We start from the raw sequence: 9,588 nt of genomic DNA, 5'->3' as shown, positions 1-9,588 counted from the left end.
TAATCCTGAGAGTATTCAATTCTGGACAAGGTCCCGGGTTTTTCTGCATTTGTGGTTTCCTCGTTAACAAAATATTGCTGTGTCATTTACTTTTATTTTCCGCAATTATAATTGTTGTTATTATAATTTAAAGTAAATTACACAAACGTTAATTCATATTTACTTGATAAGTAATCCTATTGTGTTTGGTTAAGTCCGAACCTTTTATCAAGTAAACATACTCCGTTGTTGTATTGTCTCGATCTCGTATCCATAGACGATCACACGAAGTGTGAACCTATTTGTTGTATTGTCTCGACTCAGTCCGTAGACAATCACTTTTGGAGAAATGACTTATAGGTGGAAAAGTTTTATTTGAGGTATATTTGGGTACCCTCGTCTTTTCAATTGGTATCAGAGCAGGCAAACATGAAAAGATCTAACAATCTGTGTTTGGTGTGATCTAACCTATAAGAATTGAATCCAATGGATGGTTCAGTTAACGTAACAGCAGGATTTGACTACTTCAAAAATTCGTGGTGGAAGACCTAGATGAAGTATGTAATACTCTTGTTCCTAAATGTATTAGGAATTGGAATTATGTCGATGTGTGTCTTGAAATACTTGCATAATCAGTGGGATATCATAGGATTGTATATCATTATCTTGGATACTAACATGTTTAGTAGCAATGATACAATACTCTATGAGACAGGTTGTATCTCGAAAATGCATAAGATTCCTCTTAGAATTTTTCATTATATGAACTATGACTATTGCGTTCTAGAAAAATTTGGAATCTTAAATATATTTTGGATACACCACCAAAGTATATATATGTACATTTTCAGAGCTAAGACTGTCAATGTATCGCTATCTAGGATGCGATTTTGGAAAATATGTATTCCTACAAGGAATGAGTTTTTAGTTAATAATTCTATTAACAATGGATTGCTTCATACACCTCATAATTTTTTTAATGATAAGTAATCCTATTGTGTTTGCTTAAGTCTGAACCTTTTATCAAGTAAACATACTTCGTTGTTATGTTGTCTCGATCTCGTATCCATAGACGATCACACGAAGTGTGAACCGATTTGTTGTATTATCTCGACTCATTCCATAGACAATCAGTTTCGGAGAAAGGACTTATAGGTGGAAAAGTTTTAGTTTGAGGTATATTTGGGTACCCTCGTCTTTTCAGAGTTAGAGTCGGTACTCTATACCGGACTTCAGATGGAACTACTTTAGCAGTGGCTAGTAATGGTGAAGACACTAACTTATGGCATAGAAGATTAAGGCACATGACTGAGAAGACATGAAGATTCTATGTTCGGGAGGATATCTACCTAAGGTGAAATCTGTTCATATGAGTTTTTGTGAAGACTGTGTTCTTGGAAAGCAAAAACGGGTTAGTTTCAGCAGAGGCGGCAGGGACTTGAGAAGTGAGAAACTTGATTTGGTTCATACTAATGTATGGGGACCAATTGATGTTGCATCTCACATCGGGTTCCATTATTATGTCACCTTTATTGATGATCACTCAAGGAAGATGTGGCTTTACTTCATGAAGAATAAGTTCGAGGTGTATGAAGTGTTTAAGAAGTGGAAAGCTTTGGTTGGAACAGAAACTGGTCTGAAGTTGAAGTGTTTAAGGTCAGACAACGGTGGTGAGTATGACAAAACATAATTCTTACAGTTATGTGCTACAAATGGAATTCGTTTGGAGAGGACAGTTCCAAGGACGCCACAAGAGAATGGAGTAGCAGAACATATTAATTGGACGTTGAATGCACATGCAAGGTACATGAGGTTGCAATATGGTTTGATCAAGACCTTCTGGGCACATGCAACAGAGACGACTGCTTATCTAATTAATAGGACACCTAGTAGTCCATTAGATATGAATCGGATGAGGTTTGGACCGGAAAAAAGGTAAATCTTTCTTATTTGAAAGTTTTTGGTTGTGTTGGTTATGTTCATCTTAGTCCCGGTGAGAGGTCTAAGATAAGTGCTTAAGCAAAGAAATGTATATTCCTTGGTTACAGAAATGACGATTTTGGGTATAAACTTTGGGACTATGAGGGTCACAAATTTATTAGAAGTAGAGACGTTGCTTTTAATGAGAGTGATCTGTATAAGGACATGAATACAACACAAGTTCAAAATCTCGTGTCAAGCAACATCGATAAGGAGTTGTATATCGATATTGATGATGTTTATGGAAGAAGTGTGTTACAAGAAGAGAACGATAATGCTAATGGTATATAAGTATAGGGTGAAGGAACTTCTGCTGCAGTGGGAGTTACTCATACAGTTTCACAAGAAGTACGAAGATCGTCAAGAACTCTGAAACCAAACCCAAGGTATGCGTTGAATTATCTATTACTTACGGATAGAGGTGAGCTTGAAGATATTAAAGAAGCACTAGCGGTTGATGATTCAAGCAAGTGGCAACTTGCTATGGAAGATGAGATAAATTCACTTGAGGAGAATGGAACATGGATATTAGCCAAATTACCTAGAGGTAAGAAGGAGTCGCATAACAAGTGGGTTTATCGGATAAAATCTGAAGCAAATGGAAAAATTCTCTACAAGGCGAGGTTGGTTGTAAAAGGTTTCCAACAGAAACCGGGTATTGCCTATAACAAGATATTTTCTCCAGTTTTGAAGATGACTACTATCCGAGTAGTGTTAAGCCTAGTGGCTTCTGAAGATCTCTACCTTGAACAGTTGGATGTAAAGACAACTTTTCTTCATGGTGACCTAGATGAAGAAATTTACACGAAGCATCCGGAAGGATTCATAGTAAAAGGCAAGGAAGATTTGGTGCGCAAGCTAAAGAAGAGTTTGTATGGTTTAAAACAATCCCCGAGACAGTGGTACAAGAAGTTTAATAACTTCATGCATAGAAGTGGTTACTCACGGTGTAATGCAGATCATTCTTGTTACTTCAAAAGGTGCGGTTCTGACTACATGATATTGTTACTGTATGTGGATGATATGTTGGTTGCCGGAACATCTCTACACAAAGTTGAGAATTTGAAGAAGCAATTAGCAAATGAGTTTGCTATAAAAGATCTTGGTGAAGTAAAACAGATTCTTCGTATGATGATCATAAGGGACAAAGCTAAGGGACTCTCATGCTTAGTCAGGATGAATATATTGAACGAGTGTTGAAAAGGTTCAAAATGGAGAATGCTAAACCAGTTATTTCTTCACTTGGAAGTCAAATTCATCTTTCAAGTATGTAGTGTGCGAAGATAGAAGAAGAAAAGAAGTACATGGCTAACGTACCGTATTCTTCAGCTATTTGGAGTCTAGTGTATGCTATGGTATGCACGAGACAGGATATTGCACACGCAGTGGGAGTAGTGAGTAGATATGCAAGTAACCCAGGGAAACAACATTGGGAAGTGTGAAGTGGATTCTCAGGTATTTGAGAGGTAACACAAACGTACCATTGTGTTATGAAGAGGTGGTTCTATTTTGATGGGTTATGTGGACGCAGACTTCGCAGGTGATGTAGATAAAAGGAGAAGTGCGACCGGTTATGTTTATGCTATGGGGTCAGCTGCAGTGAGTTGGAGCTCATGGTTACAGAAGTTGGTGGAATTTTCTACTACGGAAGAAGAGTACGTAGCGGTGACGGAAGCGAGCAAGGGTATGATTTGGTTACAAGGATTATTAGCTTAGTTGAGAAAGGAACAAGAAGATAGTGTTCTGTTTGGCGACAGTCAAAGTGATATACACTTAGACAAGAACTCAGCCTATCTTTCTAGGACGAAGCATATATATATCCGTTATCATTTCATCCAGGATCTGTTCGAAGAATCCGGCGGATATGTTTACCAAGGGAGTTACATCAGACAAGCTAAATCTCTGCAAGGCTTTAGTTGGCCTCTCAGAATGAGGATCTGGGGGGGGGGGGGGAGCCACACTGACATGAAGATGTTTTAGCACCGTCAATCCAAAGTTGAAGAATTGAAGACAATCAACGAGTCTTCAAAATGGGAGATTGTTAGTTATTGAAGACTAATTAATTATTTCCTAGGAAGGAGTTTCCTAAACCAGCTAGAATTCTTGGTGGCCAAGTTTGTAACCTACATAAATAGGTAATTAGGCCTTGTAGAATTGTGTGTGAAGAAAATTGTGAGCGAATACAATTTTAGAGAGAAAAGAGAGTTTTTTTTTCTTGTATAGCTTTTAGGGCAAAATCTAGGGTTTCGTTGTGAAAGCATATTGGTGAGGAACAAGAGATAAGGTTATCGTCTCGTATAATTGTTGCGGTGTAACCAAGGGTTTGCTGAGATTCACACGACGTTGTAATCATTTTTCTTCATAGTGGACTTGAGTTGGTGCGGCTCAAAGTGGATGTAGACAATATATACACGGTGTATGTATTGGTCGAACCATTATAAACTTGTGTCTTGTGAGTTGATTTATCTTTCTCGTATTATTATTATTGCTTATGCTTGGTTACTTATTATTCATCATAATATATCAAGATCTTATTATTCCGCGGTTATCAGTAATTCGATATAAATCCTGACAAGCAGTGCTCTAACAGCTTGAATCAAAATATGTACTCAAAAAAAATAATCCAAAATTGACCTAACCTTCATGGAATTAGGTTTCAACAAAAACCTAAAATAATCCATATTTCTTCTTCTTCACCGATGCTGGTCCATTCTCGAATCTTCTTCTTATTACTTTTACTATTACTTCCAAAATTGTTATTCAGCGTCCCCTTTTTCCACCATAATTAAAAACCTAATTGATAAAATGAAACTCAACAACCACTACCAATGAAATCAAAATCTTAATTTTAACTCTTCTCGATTTGGAGTTCAAACCTAGTTTTTCAAACAAGAGAAAATATTCAACAAATAAAAAGAAAAAAAACTGAGAGAGAAAAAAATTGCTACAACTCTCTTAATCAAGACAGAAACTAGAAAAAAAAATTAACCTAGAATCTTCTTATATACATGAGGGTATTTCCATACTTAGGAAAAACAACTTAGAAATCCCACCCATGTATGGACCTGTGATTAATATTTTTGGTCCAAAAACATGATAATGGACCACTTCAAATGGGCAGACCAGTCATTAAACGGACCAAAAAAAACTAGTAGTAACCAACAATTCGTAGGTTTCCATTAGGGTTTATTTTGGGCTTAAATTGATTCAAGATACAAAATGTAAGCTAGATAGTGGTGAGCAACGGGTAAAATCCGTGGATTTGGTGTCATCCGCACCCGACCTATCTAAATTGCGGGTGCTAGATTTTCATCCGAATCCGATACATCACTCGCATGTCTAACATTTGTGGGCGGGCTGGTGGATGGATTAGAGACGGGTGGATCTGCAGGTTTGCATTAAAAGAAAACTAAATTAAATGAAAGCAAAACTAATATTTTTTTTTATTTGATTAATGATTTATAATATCCTAAATCATCCTTAGATAAATATCTTTTTATGTTTGACTGAGTAGATATACTACTAATTACTAAATTTTACTTTCATACTTTACATAATTTTGAAAATATCCTCACCCTAGCGGGTACGGGTGTTCGATGGCTAAGGATTCCGAGGCTAAATTTGATTCATCTGTTCATATGGTGCAAGATATTATTGTAGTTACTGATATGGAGGTTGTTTGCAAGGCTCATGGTGATGTTAGCTTGGTTTCCGGGAGGTTTCCTAGAATCTTTCCCTTGAGTTTGCAGCGCATTCCATTCCATTGGTGAATGGTTGCAATGCTAAGGATCCTGATACAGGAAAGGTTGCGGACTTAATTAGGCATGTTCCCGAAGATCTAGTTGAGCCTGATCATGAACCAAAGACTGTTTTGGATATGGGTAGCTCGGAAAGGGAAAGGGAGGGTCTTGATTTGAAGACAAAATCGGAAGCATTCTGTGCACGTTTGGATGCTTTAAAATCTCAAAGGGGGGGTTTGTCTCCTAGCTCATGCGATGGTGGAAGGAAGGACTGATCTTGAGGGGAATTTTTGGATGATTCTCCAGTTATTAGCAGTTTGGGTCTTAAGGCTCAAAAGGGTAGATCACCCGGGCCTACTCATTCTAGCCAAACTCAAACTCCAATCAAGCTTGTCTCTGGTAATTATGTTTTGGATGAAGATGAAGAGAGAGAATTTTGTGAAGAAATTGAAGACTTGGACACCATTTTATCCAAGAGTAAAGCGTTCAAAATTGGTAATTAAAGAAGAAGAATGAGATGTAGATAACTTCTCTTCTTGTTATTTTAGTTATTCTTAAGATTTCTTTTTTGTTATTTTTTACCCTTTTGGTTTATGGGGGTGGGAGGCCTTAGAGCCTCCCTTGTAATTCTTATACTTAGCAGAAAAAATGGGTGTCCAATGGGTTTCTAAACATGCACCGCAACCAATCTAATATTTAATAGATTTTCAAAAATGGATCCATATCCGATCCACCCATGAGCGCGTTGCGTATCCACCCGCCAAATTGCGAGTGGATTAGGTCGGATCGCCGGGTTGGACCACCCATGCTCACCCTTAAAAAATTACTAGAGTTGTAAGTCGGATTGTCGGGTTGGACCACCCTCACCCCTGGAAATTTGAATTTTTTTAACCAGTGATTTTTTCTTTTTTTGGTAGGTCAAAAGGAAAAAATTTATTGAAAAAAATGTACTTAAAGGGATTTTTCGACCCAATAAATACAACCGCCAGAGTAAACGAGACCAGAGATGTATAAACCTGGCCTTTTACGTGCAGCACCATTGCGCAACGAACTTCGATAATCCTCACGAGTCGCAACATCGAACAATACCTATTTTCAGAATCATTCAGACGGGAAAGGTCGGTCAAAGGAAAATTAATAAACCCGGTCCACAACAAATCTTTCGTGATGGGACAGAGACTACGACATTCATTCCAGTCCTGCCACGTCAAGATCTCATGATCCGAATTTCCGTGGCAGGTTATTATTGGTCTGGAGGCCCCGTCCAGATAGCTGTACGACTATTGACAAGGAAAATTTCTCCTACTAAGACCGGCGATAACAGGTAATTAATATAGTTATAAATAGAGACAAATTTTCATGAGAAGAAAACAGTAAGAAAGGACTGTAATTAATTCAGCAAACAAGAATTAGAGTTATTGAATATGCCACTGAGTAGAATTGCAGTTGGAATGCCTGGAGAAGCCAGTCAGCCTGAAGCTCTGAGAGCGGCGCTGGCTGAGTTCATATCAATGCTCATATTTGTGTTTGCAGGGCAAGGATCCGGGATGGCTTTCAGTAAGATGTTAACTAATAGTTCCAAGTATTATGATTAAGAATGTTGAGCTACCATTGAGTTTGTAATGTAATTTTTGCAGGTAAAATCACTCATGATGGATCAGCAACACCCGCCGGCTTAATATCGGCTTCATTAGCTCATGCATTCGCACTCATTGTAGCGGTTTCTGTTGGAGCGAATATCTCAGGTGGACATGTGAATCCTGCTGTTACATTTGGTGCTTTAGTTGGAGGTCACATTACGTTGTTGAGAGGAATTTTGTATTGGATTGCGCAGTTACTGGGCTCTGTCGCTGCTTGTTTGCTTCTTAAGTTTGCTACGGGAGGAATGGTAAGAGAGATATAAGTGATTGCTAAGATTCAAAATTTTAATAAATATATTATCAAAACTGATTTGGAATTGAAAAACAGGAAATAGCAGCATTCTCTCTATCAGCAGGTGTTAGTTCATCAAATGCAGTAGTGTTGGAGATTGTGATGACATTTGGTCTTGTTTACACTGTCTATGCTACTGCTGTTGACCCAAAGAAGGGAAATTTAGGAACCATTGCACCAATTGCGATTGGTTTCATTGTAGGTGCTAATATCTTAGTTGGTGGAGCCTTCGAAGGTGCTTCTATGAACCCTGCGGTTTCATTTGGTCCTGCTGTTGTTAGCTGGACATGGACCAATCATTGGGTCTATTGGTTAGGTCCATTCATCGGGGCAGCACTGGCTGCTATAATATATGACACTATCTTCATCGGCGAAAACAACCACGAGCAACTTCCCACAACAGATTACTAGAAAGTAGAAATCCGGGTTAATTTATCTCTCTCATTGGTTTGGGTTGTTGTTAGATATGGGCTCTTTGTTGCTTTCGATGTTCGAGTAGGAGTTTCTTTATTAATGCGGATTTGATTTCAAAATTTTCAGTGATTTGATCATGTATTGGGGATTATTGGGATCTTTTTTCTTTTCTTATCTTTTAATGCAGTTATATAATGATCGAGTAGTTCTCAACCAGTTTAGTTTAGTTTAGTATCGAATCTGTGCCCCAGAAATTTGAATCGAAATTGTGATCTCTGGTGCATTCACTATCTTGCCACGTTTTTTTTCCCGAAGAAAAGGTTAACAAGGGTTTACTCAATAAATACTTTTATTGATTTCCAAAGAGTTTAATGGATTTACAAAGTATTGTATTATTGGTTGTGTACTTTTAAAATCTCTTTCAAAGTTTATGTTACTCTTTGTAGATTGTGAAAAGATCTTCTAAAGTTTATGTTACTCGTTGTAAACTTTAAAATTCAAAGACTTTGCATATTTACCTATTTTCAAGACTGAGTGACTTTTTTCTATCTATTTGCCTTGATAAAAGTCTTGCAAAATATGTAAGATTTTGGAAGACTTCCAAATTTTTTATAAAGATGTTTTTTACTCTCTTTTATTTTATTTCATGAATGCACAATCTATAAGCTCCTATTATAGATGAGTATAAATCATATTATACTATATAAAATATTTTTTTAATTTTAATTATTATTTACAAATGTACATTAATAATTATTTTAATTTATTGTTAGTTTATTGAACAAAAGAAATAATTTATATATATAAAATAATAATAATTTATTTTAATTTAGTTGAAGTTACTATAATAAACAAGCTACAATAAATTTTGTATTTATGTCTATCATGCATATTTCCATATAAAATTTGTTTTTACAACTCTTCAGGACTCTACAAATGTCTGCAAGACATTAGACAACTCTGCATAACTCCACAAAAATTTGCTCAATTCTATATAATTCTCGCAAAATTATTAATTTTCATAACTCTTTTTAGATCTCTATAAATCTACAAATGTATTTATTGAGTAAATCCCTGTTAAATCAAATGCCACGTTAATTAGATGGGGTTCTTTGTTCGGTTGATTGGAAAATGTTGGATTTTTCTATTTACAAAGAGATGTTGATTGTGAGAAATTGACCTTGTTAAGGGTAAATAAAAATGGAATTTCGGCTCATTGAATCTTGTATTTTATACTCTCCTCTTACTTCTTCTATATTGCTACTCCATTCATTTCAAAAAGCGTACCAGCAAGCTGCAAGACTAGTCTTGGCCTGTTTCATAACACAGTAGCCAATGGAGCCACTGAAGGTGTTGTTAGCTAATTTTATGTCATTCTTGGATGTTAAATCGTTTTCTAAAATGCAAATTTGAGTAGGTAAAATATCAAACTAGTACAAGATTCTCTGCTAACAGCGAGGAAACTCCAAATTCCTCTTTGTTAACCATCCCTATTGGAGGGTGAATGATTGACAGCATCCAAGATCTACCATTACAATAGTTA

The 9,588-nt window shown here is 36.5% G+C and overlaps 1 protein-coding gene across 1 annotated transcript; it reads left to right on the top strand.

Moving 5' to 3' along the window:
• The first annotated feature begins 7,082 nt into the window (after positions 1-7,082).
• On the top strand, positions 7,083-8,370 carry LOC113343041 (aquaporin TIP1-3-like). Its single transcript, XM_026587370.1, has 3 exons — positions 7,083-7,256; positions 7,337-7,587; positions 7,668-8,370. Exons 1-3 carry the CDS (start codon positions 7,124-7,126, stop codon positions 8,040-8,042), a joined length of 759 nt encoding a protein of 252 aa, XP_026443155.1. The 5' UTR covers positions 7,083-7,123; the 3' UTR covers positions 8,043-8,370.
• Positions 8,371-9,588: the final 1,218 nt, after the last annotated feature.

Source organism: Papaver somniferum, unplaced genomic scaffold, assembly GCF_003573695.1.
Source record: "Papaver somniferum cultivar HN1 unplaced genomic scaffold, ASM357369v1 unplaced-scaffold_52, whole genome shotgun sequence".
In the NCBI taxonomy this organism is placed as follows: Eukaryota; Viridiplantae; Streptophyta; class Magnoliopsida; order Ranunculales; family Papaveraceae; genus Papaver; species Papaver somniferum.
The sequence above is the reverse complement of the archived record's forward strand: the minus strand, read 5'-3'. Positions and strand labels throughout refer to the sequence as shown.

What these genes read in the sequence shown, in the direction of transcription:
- LOC113343041 (XM_026587370.1), top strand. Translation starts at nt 7,124, where the DNA reads ATGCCACTGAGTAGAATTGCAGTTGGAATGCCTGGAGAAGCCAGTCAG. An exon ending in AGGATCCGGGATGGCTTTCA is followed by an intron (nt 7,257 to 7,336) that starts GTAAGATGTTAA and finishes TAATTTTTGCAG; the next exon opens with GTAAAATCACTCATGATGGA. An exon ending in AGTTTGCTACGGGAGGAATG is followed by an intron (nt 7,588 to 7,667) that starts GTAAGAGAGATA and finishes ATTGAAAAACAG; the next exon opens with GAAATAGCAGCATTCTCTCT.